The sequence below is a fragment of the Trachurus japonicus genome, chromosome 16, assembly GCF_045865225.1.
Source record: "Trachurus japonicus isolate A0001 chromosome 16, Traja_1.0".
In the NCBI taxonomy this organism is placed as follows: Eukaryota; Metazoa; Chordata; class Actinopteri; order Carangiformes; family Carangidae; genus Trachurus; species Trachurus japonicus.
Window position 1 is genome coordinate 11956926 of NC_140922.1, and position 18527 is coordinate 11975452.

Below are 18527 nucleotides of genomic sequence, written 5' to 3' on the forward strand. Positions count from 1 at the left end.
TCAGCCTCTCGTCCTCCATCTCTGCTTCTCTTGTTCCAGCTCCCTCTAACTCTCTCTGTCTCTCCGTCTGTCTCATTTCCCTTGACGCGTTCGTGGACAGAGAGAGAATGCCACTCCCTCTCTCTCTCTATAAAACATTCTTCCCAACTCTCTCATTACTTCTCGCCCTCTCTCCTATGAACCTATCCAACCATCTCACTGTGGCTCCTGGTCTCTCCCTCTCTTTCCTCATTTACTCAGGGTTACAATGTTGAGATTAGGTTGTCGGTGCCATTTTACTTCTCAGTGCTACTTCATTGTTTTGGATTCTCTCTCTGTCTTTGTCACCCTCCTCTTTGTTACTTTGGACACAGTGGTGCTTTTTGTTTTACTGACCTCTGACCTTGAGGAGTCACCTTGGCTAATGGGCAAACAGCAAAAAATACTGTAGACTTTAGTGCCTGTTATTAGCCTCACTGTTTCCCTGTGTCCCTTGTCTCTATCTATCTATCTATCTATCTATCTATCTATCTATCTATCTATCTATCTATCTATCTATCTATCTATCTATCGATCTATCTATCTATCTATCTATCTATCTATCTATCTATCTATCTATCTATCTACAGTATCTATCTGTTCTTTCTCTCCTCTCTGTTCTCTCTCTCTCTTTACTGCTTTTGCTGCTTTTTCCCTTTTTACAGTATCCTAATCCATTTCCGTTCATCCCCCTTTTTCTTCCTCATCCTTGCCCCCCATCCCCCACCCCTTTTTCAGATGAGATTGAGATGCTGGAGCGCCTTTGGCTGTCAGGTATTTGCCACAATGACAAAATTGAGGTGATGAGCAGTAAACTGGATATTGACAACATGGCCGGGGTCTTCTACATGCTGCTGGTGGCTATGGGCCTCAGTCTGCTGGTGTTTGCCTGGGAACATTTGATCTACTGGAAGCTGCGCCACTGCATGGCCACCAGTTCTGGCAAATTGGACTTTCTGCTGGCGATCAGCAGGGTAAGTGTGTTTATCTGACTGTGTAGTGTTTTTCCGCACTGATACACAATATGTCTTAACTTTCACCCCGCTAAAACCTCCTTTTCTGTGGCAAGCATTAAGTCTGCTGCACTAAAACTAGGCTGCACGAAAACAGGACAACACAATTCAATCCAAAATGCTGTGCACGTAACCATATTCACACACATATGTAAGCGTGTGTGTCCCTGCCTGTGTGTGCCCTTATCTGTTCCTGAGTGTGAGTGTTTCAAAGTGTGAGGTCTGAGGTCAATTCAATTCCACTCAGTCAATTCAGGAGATTAATTGAAATTCAATTCCGCTCACACCCTGGATATCCTGTTCCTTTGACAGTGACCTTGACAGAAACAGCCCACACCATATGCATGTGATTATTGTAGCTTCACTGTCCTTTTTCGCTACTGTTATTGTAATTTATGCATTAATGTATGCTATTTCATTAACCAAACAATGCAAAACCCAACTATAAATAGGAATGGATGTTTGTCTGAGAAAAGGCAATCTTGCATTTCTTTTGAAAAGTGGAATTAATTGCATTGCTGTTTTATGGTTTTCATTCTCCCCTCTTTCTTGCTCCCTTTCTCCGTCTCTCATGTATATGTAACAAAATATGTTTGTTTTTTTATTCATGTAGCATATCTGCATCTTTGCACGTCTATGTTGTTATACTTTTTACTTCTTGTTCATGGACCATTTCCCAAACCGACATAAAATCCATTTAATTTCATTCATTTTTCAGCCTTATTTAATCTGTTTAATTTACTATTTCGGTCTAATTTTTCACAGTTAAATGACTTTGTTTTCTCTTTTTTACAGGGCATGTATAGCTGTTGTAGCTTTGAGGATGAAACAGCACCAGGAGGAGCTAAATCGTTGCCTCCTCATCACCACACAGCGATGGTTACAGTCCCATCCCAGCCACATGTTGTCTCAACGTCTATGAGTAACCCGGCTATTGCCATGGCGCAACAGCAGCAACCACCGCAACAGCAGCAACCACAGCCCGTCTACAAGACACCTCTACCGGGCTCTCCTCCCACCGTGGTGCATTCTGGGACAGCAATGGGTCCTTCCAACACCCCCATTGCTGGTGCACCCCTCCCTTGCTCCACCTTCCTGCCCCGGCCAGACCGTAGACTGGCTGTGGTGGATCGCTGGAGGCTGCCCAAGTCCGCTACAGCCACCAACCCCTTGGCTGTAAGGGGGACCATCACTGATATGGGACCCTTTGCTCAGAAGGTCCCACCAAACTGGGCTTCAGGTGCTGGAGGGGGTGGGGGACTTGATGGCTATAAGAGATACTATGGTCCCATTGACCCTGAGGGACTGGGGCCCTGCATGGAGCAGCAGGCAGGGTCCCAGACCCCCAAGACTATGCCCAGGGGCCACCCCCAGCCGCCTCCAGCCAGTGTGGCCTTCTACTCAGAGAAGGGCATGGACCACGGGGTGGGGAAGAGGGTGGTGGGAGGTGGCAGCGGAGGTCAGGGGAAAGGGGCCGCTAAATCTCTGGGCACTCCCAGACTGCCTCCTAAGAGTCAGGCCCCTCTGCCTCCTACACCCCCACTGCCACACCCCTCTCCCCCTCTCCCCTCATCCTTCTGGAGGAAACGCAGGCCCAAGAAGCCCAAAGAGCCGGGAGGGCCGCTGTACGAGAACATTCTGCCCCTGGGGCGGAGGGCGGGAGCGCGCGACGGAGTGAGGGAGGGAGGAGGGAGGAGGGCACGCCCCCTCTCTCCCCCGCTCTCACTTCCTGTGCCAGTACCCCTCAGCCCCTCCTATACCCCTCCCTCGCCGTCCGCATCCTTGCACTACACGTCCTCGTCGTCTTCGTCGACCACGTCATCCACGTCCTCGTCTTCGTCCGCCTCGTCCTCTCGCTCCACCTCTCCCACCTACTCGTACAGCTCCTCCAGAACTGGAGGAATGGATGGAGAGGACGACGACGACGACGATCAGCTGACGGAGGAGTCAAGCCTCCTCCTCGGCAGGGGGAGGGAGAGGGAACGCTCAATCATCCGGCCCCGTTCCTTCAGCCACGGGCGCATACCGCCCCCGATACCCCCCAGGAAACCACGCACGTCCTGGGGTGACAGGGAACGAGAACGAGAAAGGGAGAGAGGGGGGAGTCAGTTGTCTCAGCTCCAAGAGTGGTGGGCGAGCTGGAGTGAGAGAGAGAGGAGTGGTGGAGATGCAGAGAGGCAAAAAAGGGAAAAGAAGAGGAGAAAAGAAAAGGAGAAAGAGAAGAAGAAAAAGAAAAAGAATAAAAAGAGGAAAAAGAGGGAGGAGAGAGAAAGGGAGCGAGAGAGGGAAAGGAAGCGGCGAAAGGTGAAGAAGAAGAAGAAGAAGGCGCTAAAGACAAAGAAGAGAAGGAAATCAACTGGGGGGAAGCGCTCTGAGCCAGAGGAGGGAGATGTTGAGCCAGAGAGAGAAGGAGAGGGAGAAGGAGAGAGGGAAGGAGGAATGCAAGACTACTCCTCCTTCTCTACTCAGTATCGGTGGGAAGGAGACAGGGACAGAGGGAGGAGGGAAGGGGCAGACGAGGGCAATGACAGGGAAGAGGAGGACAGCAGCAGAAGCAGAGAGAGGCATCCCAAATCCTCACGCCCTCACTCCAGACACCGTACCCCCAGTAAGCGCTACCCCAACCTCAACAAACTCCCCGCATCAGTCAAATTTTGGGTGAACGGAAGAGGCGACGACTCTAACACTCCTCCAACATCCCTCCATCCGCTCCTTCCATCCTCCAAGCGGAGAAGAAGCGGAGGGATGGACAGAGACGATAGTGGTAGAGTCGGGGAGCGGCGTCCTTTGTTAATGCATTTCGAAAAAGAGAAAGCACAGACAAGAGAAGGGCTGTCCTTCCACGAGTGGGACTCTGAAGATGAGGACAACGATAATGATGAGGAAGAGGAGGAGAGGGACAGACTCAGGGAGGAAAGGGGGAGGAGAGCAGGTAGGGGGGCCGTGTCTGAGTCAGAGAGGGACAGGGCCAGGCCAGAGGACAGTTACTCAGACGAGGGCTCATCGGGGGAGTTTGGTCGGTTTGAGAGGTACTGGGAGGGAGGGGCGGGGGGGAGCAGCACCGGGATCGGAGGCATAGGCGGAGGCGGCTGGTTCTTCGGCACCTACCCCTCCAGGGAGAAAGGAGGCAGCGTCAACAGCCGGGACGACTCCTTACTAGGAACCCGGGCGGAGGGCTGGATCGGTGGTGATTTCTGGGGTTCAGGGCCAGGTGTAGGTTGGGGGTCAGAAGGTGGGAGCGGAGGGCTCGGCTCACAGTGGCCGCCACCCCCCGCGGCGTTCCCTCCTCCGAGGAGATACTGGTCAATGGACAAGATCCCTGTGAAGGGAGAGAGGAAATGGAAGAGCGGAGGAGGGAAGAGCAAGGGGAGAGCTAGGGACAGAGGGGACGACACAGGGCGGGTCACCATGTGCTCCTGTAACCTTTACCCCCAACCTCATCCGTACCCGCACCCCCAGAGTCGCTCGCACACCTCCCACTCCAAGAGAGGAACCACGGCGCTTTCCCACAGCCAGGAAGAGCTTCTCCCCCACTGCCACAGCTTCAGCGGGGGCTCTCGCCCCAAGCCTCTGCCTCCCAAACCAGATCCCAGTCAGGCCAAATCTGGCAGCCAGTCTAACCTCAGCCTCAGCCTCAGCACACAGCCCACAGACCATCCGCCTCAGCCTTCGCCGTCACCGCCCCAGCAGCCGTCCATGTCTCCCACATCCCTCCCGATGCCCCTACCGCCTCCGCCCTCCTCATCCTCCGTCTCGCCACCAGCAGGGATAGGGATGGCGGGCCAGGGCCAGGCTCAGGCTTCGGCCAGCGCCAAGCTCCAGTATCAGAGACTGCGCTCGGTGCCACAGCCGCGGAGGTTCTACTCCCCCCACCTGCCACTCAAAGCCAAGAGCCTGTGCTCTCGCCGAGGGTCGGCCCATTTCTCCAGCCTGGAGAGTGAGGTATGACAGGGGGAGAGGAGAGAGGGAGACGTGGGAGCAAGCACCACTGCTACTGAGAACCGTGGTGCCATGGCAGCTGGAGCCAGGGATGACACCAGAGATGCGGCTGCCTTGGTAACCATGGGTAATCAACTAGCAAACATCACCGCGGGAACTAATCTGGACAGTAGCTCTATTGCTAACACTGCACTGTGTGAGAGCAACGCTGCTGCCACCCGCTCCATTGTACGTGTCCTAGTGAGGGCGACAGTGAGACGCCACACCAGGGTGAGCTACATCCGCTTGGATGGTTCCCATGATGACGAAAGCGAAGGCGAGGCTGCATCATCGAGGACCGCAGCCCCTGAACTTCTTCTCCGCTCAGAATTGAGCTTTGTGATGTCATCTTCGGTTCTCCTCCCCTCCCCGAGTCACAACTATGGATAAGAGTATAGTCTCCAATCTGTGAGTAATGATGTCATATTTGTACACACAAAACTCACACATGCACGAGCACACACACACTCAAGCACACACGCACACACTCACACACACACAGATATATGCTCAAAACGTCTCCCTCCCTCTGGCTTTGAGAACACGACTTGGTGGGATGTGGAGAGACCCACCCTCTCCCAGAAGATGCCAGTGTTTGGTCGATAGACTCTGGCTCCGTATCCTCATTGGCTGTTGGCTTTTGAACTGGATTGGTGGACTGCTTCTTGGTGTCGGAGAGACTGCCCCTTCTTCTTCCCTTTCGTAAAATTCAGTTGATATGAAAAGCAATGCAGTCACCTCTCCCACGCACTCTGTCTGCCTGACAACCTTTCACCGGGCAGCGAGGACAGTGCTATTTATTTGCCCTTTGACCTCATGACACCATCAGACCCATCTAGCTCTACCCCAGGACCATCTACGTGATGTCATGTTTTACTAGAAACTCTTTTAACCAATCAGATTGAACAGGAACCACTTCTCCTCCTCCCTGTCGGAGCTTGTCATGTTACCTCTGGTCCAACCAGAACTCGAACACAGTTGAATATCAAAAGTATTTGAACAACAAACTGAACTTTAAAAAGAGAAATAACAATAAGAACAAAAAAAAAGACATGTAGCAGATTTTCTTTAATGTCTGTCTTTTCTTTTCTTTCTTTCTTACTCAGACCTTTCTCCCCATCTCCCTTTTTTATTCTATCAGTATATTTCTCTCACTGTGTTAGTGTTTTAATAAGGAGGAAGCTGGTTGTGGCTAGTGTTGGAAGTGGGAATGATTCAACAGCAGTGCCAAATTTCCACTCAAGAGCTTTTAAGCAAGATTGGTTTTCAAGTAATTTGTTTTCATAGATAAAGCCCCATCTTTTCTTTCTACATGTGAGCTACGCATAAATCACCATCACGTAAGTGGATCAAGGGGATGATTGGTGCAATATCTGTAATTGGCACTAGATGGCTGCATAATATTCAAATAAGCTTGGAGACAATTGTGCAGGAGGCTGCGGGTGAGTTTAATAATTGTAGCTACATGATACAGAGGAAGGGGAGTGAAGCTATGAACTATTACTTTTATGAAAGTGGCCAGTCAGGATTTATTCGCAGGAAGTAAGGGGAATTGAATAGCTCTCTTAGGATATTATTGTATTACGCTACTATATTGTACCTTGGCAGAGTTTGTAGATGATGGATTATATGAAGCACAATTCCTCATTGTATTTCTCAGACATATGTGCCACAGTTGTAACCGCACAATCTACAGGTAATATTTTTGCTGATATGTGGAAAAAAAACAAAAAAAAAGAACAGTTGATGTTAACTCATGTTGCTATTGTGGACAATAAAAAAAAAATCACACATAACCAAGGTTAAAGTATCAATGTGCCACAGTCGCACTTGTGCTGAGGAAATGATACTTTGACTGTTTCCTTTCAGCGAATAAGACTGAATGATATACTGTGAATGTTTCCGATCTGAGGTGCACATTCAATAGCTGAGACTTCACTGAATGCAGTCAGTAATAACTCCTGTTATCACGATTATCACACGACTGTTTGACTTTGAGCAATATTCCCACCTTCAATGTGATGCAATGGCACATCTGTTTGCATCTGAGACATTGTAATTGTTGTTCCTCAATTTGAAAATGAGATCATTTGTTTCAGCCAGAGTCAGATGCTCCAAATGCTCAGTGCTTTTCTTCTAGGTACACAGAGTTGATCCAATTTGGTCAGATGCGATTGTGATAAATTAGGTAAAGGGTCCACCGCACCTGGCTCCGGCTGACCAATATGAATACAAAATGCTATGAGTTCAAGAGAGAGTAGTGAACTGTAGCATTGTACCGTCTGTGAGCCGTGCCAAAAGCCATCTACTGTGTAAACTGTGCCAATGTTGCCAACATTGCAATGCATACACCCTCCATTTTCATAAGGTCAACGTATCCACCTCATCTCTCACACTAAGACCAGCCACAGCCCAGCTCTTCTTCTATTGTAGTTGAATGTAGCTTTGACATGATGTAGCAAAAGAAACACCTACTTTTAGACTTTGTAGCTTTTTGGATGCTGTTGATAATGGCTAGAAGGAGGGGGGCGGGGGGGTTGACCTGCTACGCGAGGGCCTGTGCGTTGTGTTTGTGCATGTCGTCACAGATCGAAGGGTTAGTCGACCTTCTCAATTCCCCTTTTAACTCCTTTGCCTTTTCGATGAGGGCAGACTGTACCTTTTATCTGCACATGGATTGCTTTTTTTCTAGGTCTGTGTGGGGCAAGTTTTTAAAAACAATCTGTCTTTGTTTCTAGAGAAATGCTTTTTTGCCGTTTTACATCCTTTGGAAAATCTCCAGACTCATTGCATGTTTAGCTGAATGAAATCTCAAAGATTTGTGGTGGTGGTGGCGGGTGGGGCGGGGTGGGATGGGGGTGGGGTGGGGTGAGTTGTGTAGTTCAATTGTAGCAAAAATGCTTAGGACCCAGGGCAGCCACCTTTCAGCGAGGTAGTAAAGCTTGCTCTACTCTGCACCCCAACAGTGGAAACCACGGCAACAGTTCGACTGCTTCCTGTGTAGTAGAACACAGTCATTTTCAACCAATCAACAGGGCTTAAACCTGGTATGTCATTGAGCATTATTGATTTCTATTGAGGCGCTAATACTTAAGTCTGTGACTGCATGAACAGAAGTGACTCTTAAAAACCCTCTGGCTTATTTTGTTTTTATTTATTTTATTTTATGCTGAGAAAAAAGAATATATTAAAATATACTATGTTTTTGAGAATGTACCATGTTATACTGTGATTTAACTGAGATATTTTATTGTATTCAATTATCATTTGAATTCTATCATTTATCTATAAAGAAATATATATGTACAAATAAATATATACATATATATACATACAGGTATATATATATATTAGTTAAGTTTGGTATATTTGGAGGAAGTGTTAGATAAAATAGTTTTAAATGTTTTAGCTTTGTAGCGATTCTAGACACTGAAATCATTTTTGAATTTCGATTCCTCCTATATGACTGTGAAGACATTAGTGCCTGTGACAAAAAAGACAAGTAAAAGTCTAAACTCTCTATTCATCTATATCTACTATAGCTATCAGTCTGTCACTCCTCTCGTACTACCTAACATTACTTTTTGACACTCGCTGCTCTTACACATCAGTCTCTCTCTCTCTCTCTCTCTCTCTCTCTCTCTCTCTCTCTTTCTCACACAGTCTACTGTCTCTTTTGCTTTCTCCTGCTCTCCTCTCCTGTTTTGCTTTTCATTAGCAAGCGATAAACATTCTCCACCTCTTCTCTTTTTAAACTTTTATCATATGGTGATCGCATCACTTTGTTAATTAACCCGCCCATTGACCTTTGTGTTTTTTCCTTTGATCACTCTCTTTTTAAAATCAGCTCATTCTTCTTTCTGTCTTCACTTCACTTAGCAAAAAACAGAGACCAGTAGATACTGTGTTCTTGCTCCTTTTGACTGATTGTTGATAATGATGATCAATTAATTGATTGATGAAATAATTAATGAACAATGTTACTATTACTGATGTGACTGAAGTGTGTATCTGACGACCACGCCACTGTAGCAAGTCTGGGCTGTACCACACCACCAGCGAGCAAATGAGGCCACAGTTGCTATGGTGTTGCCATGGCATTTTCATGGCGTTGCCATGGTGTCCTCTGCACCGCCACCACCTGGTGCCTGCTGGGTAATATAGCATAATGTCCTTCACTTTCCCCAAAGCACTGGTCAAAGATCTACTATGCGCCCGTCTGCTCAGTCCTGACCTTAATCAATGGGAGGTGAAATATTTAAAAGCTGAGGGGCAGCATGGTGGTGACGTGTCTGCTGTCTATGCTGATCTAGACTGGACTGGTTTGGCTCCAAGTGGCTATGATAAAGTGTTGCTATCGTGTTGATCACCTAATCTTTAAATCATCAGTTTGTGCCGCCCTGCATGTAATCCCAAAAGCTCCATATCAGCGATAGCCTGAAACCAGTCAGAACAGTTGTGTGTTGCCGTCCTTACACTGCACATTTCTAACACGCTAATGTGTGTGTGTGTGTGTGTGTTGAAAGATGAGAGGGCACGCGCCATCTATGTGTGTTGCATGTGCACTAATCATGTGTAAGTCCACTGCAGCATGATACTGTAGTGCTCTCCTTTGGTCTCCCTCTGTTTTTTTCTCCCTGTCTTGCTTTTGCTGAAAAAACAAACACATACACACATCTTGCTGTGCATGCATATTTAACACACAATGCGTACATCACTCAGCCAATGATCCTCATCTTCCTCTAGCCCTCAATAAGCTGCAATCTAAAGCATCGCCTCAAGTAGTCTGATTATCCCACACAGGCACACGTGTGGCTTCACAACACTCACGGAGTGTACCCCCCCGTCCCACACACATACACGCACACACACACACACTGTAGATACTCTAATTTATGGAAAATAGAGTCTTTTGTGTAAAACTTGGTTCAGATATTTTGTTACCAGAGGAAGTTAAATACATTCACAATGATTGTTCTGCTTGTTTTGAGCTATCTGTTTCGTGAGGTTTCTGTACAGCCCTGCACTCCGCTTTGCCTGTTCTGATCCATCAGTTCCTGTTTACAGTCGTCAGGTTCGATTTGTTTTCCTCCGCTGAGATGCTCCTCTTTTGATTTACCTTGTTGTCCTAATCTGCTTTGATTCATCAGATTTTACTGTTTGGTCAAAATTTTATGCATCGGACAGTCCAGTCCAGCCTAGTGCAGTGTGCGCCAGGCTAGTCCAGTACCTGAGTTTGTGAGAGATCCTGGTGCAGCCTCGAGCTCGAACCCCTCTCTCTTTTGGCCCGTGATCTGGGAAGCAAATACGTGTGGTGCCCCAGAATTCAAACAGGGTCCTCATTGGCTGAACCGGCCGTGAATTATATCAAGGAAATATAGGAGTGCCACACGTTGTACTAACCAGCTCTAGGGTCTGCATGTTGCACCATGAAAAGCTGATCCAACCACAGTGACAGGGCACGTATACCCACAGAAACCAGGGTGTGTGTTTTCAGCATTGTACAAGGCCCAGTTCTGCTCTAGTAACCTCGCCAACACTACAGGCCTACTTACGGGTTGCTAAGGCGGGTTGCTAGTAGGGTGATGTCGCTCCTAGCCCAGACTGGTCTGGTCTATGCCCTAATTTAAATGTGTTAGTTTATTTGACATTGTCTGTCTGGGGTGGGGCTGGAGGGTCAGTGCTGCACTTACTTCCTGAGAATTGCTTCATAAAATATGATTCTCTTTAATTAATGCCAGTGGTGCTGTGTTTCCTTCCAATTCTTTTGTCACGAATGTGATTATAAATAAGGGGCTTTGAGATTGTGTTTGTGCAACGTGGGCATGTGTTTGTGTATATGTGTGTGTGTGGGTGTGTGTGTGCGTGCGTGAGTGTGTCTGTGTTTTCTCTTGTGACAGTATTTTCCATACAAGCTATTACCCAGTCCGAACTCCTTCAAAGTGAATTTATGGAGAGCTCAAAGAGTAGTTCCTTTGGCATTCTGACAGGCCGTTCACTGCCAAAACGTGCACGTTTTGTGCGTGTGCACGCGCATGCTTGTTTGCGTACATTTCTCAGAGGTTTCTTCGTTCTTGTCAGACTTTTTCGCTTTGATCTGGCCAGAGCTGACCTAACATAATCCACTTCTCTCACCCTCAAAGAGCAACGCACCTAACACTCTGCCTCAACTCTCAGCTTCAGCCAACAGCGGCCAAATCTGAGCGACCTGAGCAGCTTCACGTCCGCTACAGCAAACACATGTGTTTTCTGCTGATCACTACAGAATTTTAAACAGACCTGACCCTGATGCGGCTCTCTGGGAAGTCATCCATATACCTGTGTGGAATGATATTTGCACTGATAGCCCCACTGTTATTTTGTGTTTGTTTGTTTTTGTTTTGTTTTGTTTTGTTTTGTTTTGTTTATTTTGGTGCTGTTATTATCCTTCATGGTTTAGAAGTTATTATATGGGGAATAGATGGAGTCAAATAGAGAGGCAAACAGAGAAAGATTTATGAAACTGAATACGAGATAGTTTTAACTTTTATTCTCCGTTGTGGAAAATCTTTTATCTGCTTCTCAAAGCTGCTTTAAATTTATTTGTAGATACAAAAACTGTGCTTGACCAAGCATGAAAACATCTAAACATTACCTGACACGTGAAATTCTGCAAAAGTGTTGATGGGGATATTAAATATGTTTTGTTCTGCTCCCCGTGCGCTTGCGATCTGCTAATTAGCCATGCTTTGTCAGTGTGATGGGCTAATGGCTAATTGCATTGTGAGGCCTCTGTGTGTACATGCAGTAATGACTTAACGCTCTAATAAGATTGAGTTACAGGCAGTTGGATCATGGTGTCCCCAAACACTGATCTGAGGTCAGTGTTATGCTTTTCGCTCTAATGGCCATGATGGGAGAGTTGAGGATATAAACTGATCCTTGATCTCCCACGTGGGATTTTTATCTCTCGCATTGTGTCCTGTCATTTATCTTAGAGCGGGCTGCAGTTAGATACCAGCACTGATGCAGTTTGTGTCTGAGCACTTTCATAGACATCAAATACAGGAATACAAATCTTATTTGATTAAATTACATTATATCTAGTGTATGCTACTCAACTGTGCTTTTATCTTGAAATTGTAAAATATATATGGTCTGACTGGTCTGTTGATGAATATCTGAACCCAACACAGTTATCAATCTCTGTTTAACTGCTGCCTTTCCCCACTGGGTTCATATTTATTCCTCCTCCTTTCCCTCATTCGTCCCCGTCCTCAGTCACTTCTGCTCCAGCCCCATGGACACAGGCAGGCATTCGCACACATGCATTACAATGACACACACACACACATACACACTCATGAGCGGTGTGTGGGAATGGAAGGAGTGCGTCCCTGCTGAGGTGCAGCAGATTGATCCTGTACTGATCTGCCACCAGCTCCCTGGGGATTTGTAACATGTCTGCGGTGCAGGGTCTTAACACTTTCTCTCACTGTCTTTCTGTCTTTGTCTCTCTCCCGTTCTGTCTCTCTCTCTCTCTCTCTCTCTCTCTTTCTTGTTGACACTTGTGTCGTCTCTTGCTATGCAGTGCAGTGGCCTCATGCTCCTGCACCTCTCATCCTTCATTGTCTCAGTATATTCTGCCAATAACAGGTTCTCTTTGTCTTTCTGTTTTGATTTTCCTCCAAATCTATTTCCTCTGACTGACTCTGTCATTTCATTTATGCTCTGCCTCACTCTATATCTGGTTATCCTTTCCTTAAAATCAATCTGTGCCCCAGTGGATTCCTCTTTCTACTGCATTTCCTTATAATTCTACCTTTCTGTCTTTCACAGACATGATCCATGAATGTTTGTACAAATATCTATATGTCAATATCTGTTTTATAACATATTTTATGTTATATATTTTATACATCTGCATATATAGTATCTCTACAGACGCTATATTCACACATATACAGTACATGCGGAGACTGCTCTTTCTTTTTCATCATATGTGCAGCGCCTCAGGGTTTTACTACTCTTTGGCTTGATCTCTGAAGTTGAGTGAAAAAAAACACCCAAGCATCCTTTCATCTCGAGGTTTCTTTTTTTCTCTGGCTACACAGCCAATCTCTCGCTTCCTCTATTTTCACATGAGCCCACACTGGGCCAAGACCAAGGACAAATGAGCTGACTGACCCACAGCTGAAAGCACACCGTGTGTTTGTGTGTTTTATGTGTGAGAGAGACATATAGGACGATATGTGCATATCTGTTGCATTTGCATTTAAGCCTGTGTTCATATACCACCATGTTTTGTCATTCTAATTTGACCCCTCAGATAAGATATTATACACAATCAGGCAGCTAATGTATAATCTTTTGTTGCACCTTATTGTGGATTTGCTAAAATTGGTCCATACCATATCTTGCCCTGAGTGACACTTTAGAGAAAACAGGAAGCAAATGAGATGAGTAAGGAGACACTTGAATACCGCTTACTTCAGATCAATTTATTTTAGATTATCCAAAACAAAAAGAAATTACTAATGCTTTATATTATCTATGAATCCAATAATTGTTTTCTCAGTTACAGTACACACAAATAACATGAGTCATTAATTGTAATTTCTCTTGTAGATTCTTGTTGTGTTTATTTTATTTGTATGCCATATTTGTCTTATGTACACCTTTGTTGACCTTTTGTGAGAATATAACGTGGAAATTATTGATAACTTCCTCTACTTACATAACTTAAGATCACATCAGCACACATGGGTTTGCTGTATGCTACACTCACTACATCTGTAGCAACATTACCACCACATCTAGGACACAATAATTATTCATACTACATTCTTGTTTGCTGGTGCGTGTGTGTGAGAGAGAGTGAGAGAGAGAGCATGTGTGTGTGCATGTGTAAAGCCACCACCTGCCCAAAGGGAATTCATCCTAGAAAACTGGGATCAAGATTAAGATATCCTCAGACTTTACCTTGTTCTCCCCTCGCCTCATTATCCAATCGCCCCTCACCGCCTCTCTTACCCTGGATCTCCTGCCCTCCTGCTTTCATCCGTCCCCTTGAGCACATTTTGTTCACAACCTTCTCTTCCTCCCTGCAGCAGTAAGAAAGGTTTTGCAGCCCACAGCTGAGGCTTTGAGTTCTTGTTAGTATTTTGCACATACTGTGAATAGTAATATGCTTGGCCTCACATGCCTGTTTTGCTCATATTAGTAGATGATGTATCAGCTTGGCCACGTTCCCAAACCCATCATACTGCAGTCAACCTCCATCCAGTGGAGTCATCATCTGCCATACACATTTTCTTTTTTAATTTATTAATTTGAAAGGAAAGATGACATCAAACTCTGTTACGCGATTAGAAAGATATAACAAAGGGAGATATAGATGAATACTTGTCACCAACATTTTTATGTCAGGAAATACTGCAAAATCATTACATGACTATATACTGTAGGCTGTAGAAAGCGTTTGAATGCTCATCACAGAGAACTAGAGGGGTCCAGGCCAATGTCAAACAGCATCCACCAGACTTCAGAGAAAAAAATGTAAATTCAGAGTGAATAATCTGGATCTGACCCAAAATTTAATGGGTTCTTCTCTGGCCCGTGTCCCATCCCTCCACAAAGTTTGGTGCAAATTGGTCCAGTACTTTTTGCCTAATCCTGCCAACAAACAAACAGACACGGGTGAAAACATAACCTTGCTGTCACCTGACTCTGGAGACCCCACCTCAGCTCAATGGAGCACTTTAGTGTCTTTTAAGAGTGTTTTCCCACAAACTCATGAAGTTTTAACCATAGTGTAGCATTTATCTAATAAGAGAAAACATATTTCCATCATGGATATTGGACCTAAATTCATCAGCTGACCAGACACATGGCTCCAAGTCTTTTTTTTTTTTTTTTATTCAAAATTTTTCCAGTTTATAGAGACAAGACAGAACATAAACCAAACACACGCCAGGTACATAGACAGGACAAAATCACACACAAAATAAAATGGGGGGGGGGTACATGATACTCCAAAACAATGTCCGTTGAAACACAAAAACTCAACGAAAATACGATACTGGAAGGACCAAATCTAATTCAAATATCTCCTAATAACATCCCATTGTCACATGGCTCCAAGTCAATGCTGATGCTGCTCTATGACTCTTTAGTCTGAACAGGCATATAATTCCTCAAAAAATCACCATATCAAGTTAAAAGGTGATCATTTGTCAGTTTTATGTTTACAGCTTGTTTACATTGTACATAGACTGAAAACAGGTCCTTCACATCATGTACCAGGTTGTGCAAGCAAACAGAATGTACAACTTTTATTTCTTCCATATACTGTGTATACAACAAACTACATAAATTAATACGGTTTGAAACCATAGTGAGAGTGTGCCAGCACATCATACTGGATGACAGTGGTAATAAAGAAAAGACATCATAACTTTTAAAATTATATGACATCTTCCCCTCAGACTACCTCCCTGAAGTGTTTGTGGTCCACAAACCAAGATCCGTGACTTCATCCTGTAAATGTGATTTAATTTACACAATGCTCTCTCGTCTGTCTGCCTGCGCGCCTCTCCATTTGGGCTCTGTTTGTTGTTGCAATGAGAGGCAGGTCAGCAGTAAAATAAACATGGAGAGGTCAGGTTTATTTGCTCCGGCACTAAGAGTTTGTAGGCCATGTTGACGGGCCCTAATCGCCTGCCAAATGTCTCATCTGACTGGCGTGGAGGTTTGTTGCTCTATTCCAAAAACACAGCGGACCCCTCTTCATTTAAAAAGCAAATAGAAGTACCCAACCCAACAGAAAGCCAATGCAAGCAAACAGAGCCAACTGGTTCTGAAGAGACAAATTTAACAGGCAGATATGATTACCTCAGACACCACTTCTCCCCTGATTCCACAAACAACAGTTAGGGAAGTCAATTTACCTTAATTTCATTGGAGGAGAAAGCCAGCCAGTAAGGCAGGCAGCCAGCCAGCCAGCCAGCCAGCTACTGTAGGTTGAGGCCAGTGCTTGATGCAAGTGAGCTCTCGTTAGACGATAATGGATGCGTGTAATTGGTGAAGTGCTGATTGCTCCCCCAAAAAAGATTCCATCAGTGGAGAATTTTCTGTTTCATTAAGCCATGGTCAGAAATAATAAGATAGCCATCTGTAGACTGAGAGAGGAAGAGAAGGGGGGCAGGGGTGAGGAAAGTGCTCATGATCTGAAATGGTAGCGGCAGCTTCAGTGCTGTTATATAATAATGATTATTGTAAAGATGGCAGAAAGTGAGAGACAGGCTGTGGTTCTGGGGGGCGTCTTCTTCTTTGATCGAGCCTAATTTTTTTTCTCTCATCAAATGTCATCTGTACATTAACTTTTATCTTCACCTCTGTTCGTGTTTTATGGCATGTTCCCTTTGTTGTTAATCATCCCAAATGTTGCGGTATGTTTTTCATATCGCTGTTTGTGTGTGTGTGTGTGTGTGAGTACGTCGTCTTGGTTTATAGCCTTAATGTATCACTGGCTGGCTGCACACCAGCTCACTTTTATGGGCTGGGATCAAACACTGTAAAGCATGCTCTGATAGGCATGCAAACGCACTCTGATACAGATGCTTCAGAGCCACAAGTGCTTACTCATCACACAGCATGGAGGGCAAGCATTGTGAGCCATTTCTGTGCTTTGTTTCCCAATGCACTGATTACTGTAGAGAGCATGTCTACAGCTCATATTTTTGTACGCCCCCTCCCTCCCTCCCTCCCTCTCTCTCTCCCTCCCTCTCTCTGTTTTCTTTCACTATGCGAGGGCATCTTCTTCATTTATTTGTGACAACAGAACAAGAACATGACTCATCCGAGATAAGACCGATGAAGACGTGAGTCTTATGGGCCATAAAATGAAGACAGTAATGGCACTTCTATAGAGAAAGGTCTAACGATGGTTTGTGTGAGAGAAACCCCCCTATCATTTCCAATCAGCTGCTTGTTCTGCATGACTAATGCTGAAATGACATATATCATTGTCAGATAGGGCTTGTTCACGCAGCTTTAAGACACACACACACACACACACACAATGACAGCTTGAAATATGCACACACACACACACACACTTGTGCACGCTAGCTCACTCTTATCTTACAGGCTGACACCATTTTGCTCTCTAACAATCTTGCTAATTATAATTGTTAATTAATTCTCTGCCAGTGTCCTCATCAGGAGACTAATAACCTACATTTCCATTAATTAGACCTTCAACCCTACGCTCCCTCTCTCAGTCTCTCCGTCCCACTCCAATCCACCCCTTCATCCCCAGCCTGTTTGGATCTCTGCTCCTGCCTGATGCTCCCGTCTCCCAGGGTTGTCAACAGACCACATGCATACATGACTGTGATTAATTGTACTCCAATTTACGAGGACAAACATTTGTTCACACATTTGCTTTATAAGGATTACATTTGGGGACAAAAAGCTGGATTAACAGGATATTTTCATATTATGGGAAAGAAATGTATTTGCTTTCTTTCTGAGAGTTAGGTGAGAGGATTGACGACACTGTCATGTCTGTGCGCTAAATATGGAGCTGGAGCCAGAAGCTGCTTATAGCTTAGCTTAATATAAAGACTGTAAACAGGGGATAAAGTTATAGCCTTGCTCTCTCTGAAGTAAAAAAAAAAAAAAAAATCCATCTACAAGTGCTTTTAAAGCTCACTAATTATCAAGTGTTAATAGCCTGTGATTGTTAGAGGTGCTGCTACAGTAGGTGGATTTGTTTTCACTGGATTGAGCCGAGCTGGCTGTCATCCTCTGTTTCCAGTCTTCACCTTAGCTAACTAGCTCTCTAGCTGCACAGACAGAGAAGTGGTGTCAGTTTTTGGTTTTCAGGTCACGTGTATGGAGGTAAGCAAATGCACTGTTGATTTGGACGGCAAAGTGGGTGTGTTTGTGTGTGTGTGTGTGTCTGTGTCCTTGATGGTAGGCATGTCGGGCAGTAAATGGCCAAACAGCCCCTCTCTCCTCTAAACTCTCCTCTTCCTCTCAGACTGAGCTGACCTGGTTTCAGTGCACAGTGGAGCAGTGTTATCATGCCACCACTTGCTCTGATCTCACAGCAAATTGTAAATGCCTGTAACTGCACTGTTGCAAAATAGATTTAACTGGGTTGTTTATTTCACAGGCCTGTTGATCCTGCAGACATCTCGGGCTGCTACAAACTCCATGACTTTTCCCACTTGTCGCTTTGCCTAACTGGACATTTTCTTGGAGCCTCCACCTCTGAAAGGCCTCTGCTCTTTCCTTCCAGACTGGACACTCTCTCTTTATCGCTCTCCCTCTCTTCTCTTCTCTTTTCCTGTCTGTCTGGCACGAGAGGAAGTGAGAGACGGTCGGCGCTCGCTTGACTGTACCGTGGTGGTGGTGTCAAAATGGCAGCTCCTGTCTCATCCGTCCTCCTTCCTGTACCTCCCTCGCCCTCTCCTCTGAGAGAAGTAACCCAGATTTCATAATGAATCGCCGCCTATTCCCCTCAATCTC

At 45.4% G+C, this 18527-nt stretch overlaps 1 protein-coding gene across 1 annotated transcript in view; it reads left to right on the forward strand.

The window, feature by feature from the left end:
• Nucleotides 1-6752, forward strand: part of grin2db (glutamate receptor, ionotropic, N-methyl D-aspartate 2D, b) — a 45370-nt gene extending 38618 nt beyond the window's left edge. Inside the window, exons 15-16 of the mRNA XM_085801468.1 lie at nt 757-992; nt 1827-6752. Of these exons, the coding sequence (XP_085657594.1) occupies nt 757-992; nt 1827-4979 (3389 nt within the window). The 3' untranslated portion in view covers nt 4980-6752. The remainder of the gene's footprint in view (nt 1-756; nt 993-1826) is intronic.
• Nucleotides 6753-18527: the final 11775 nt, after the last annotated feature.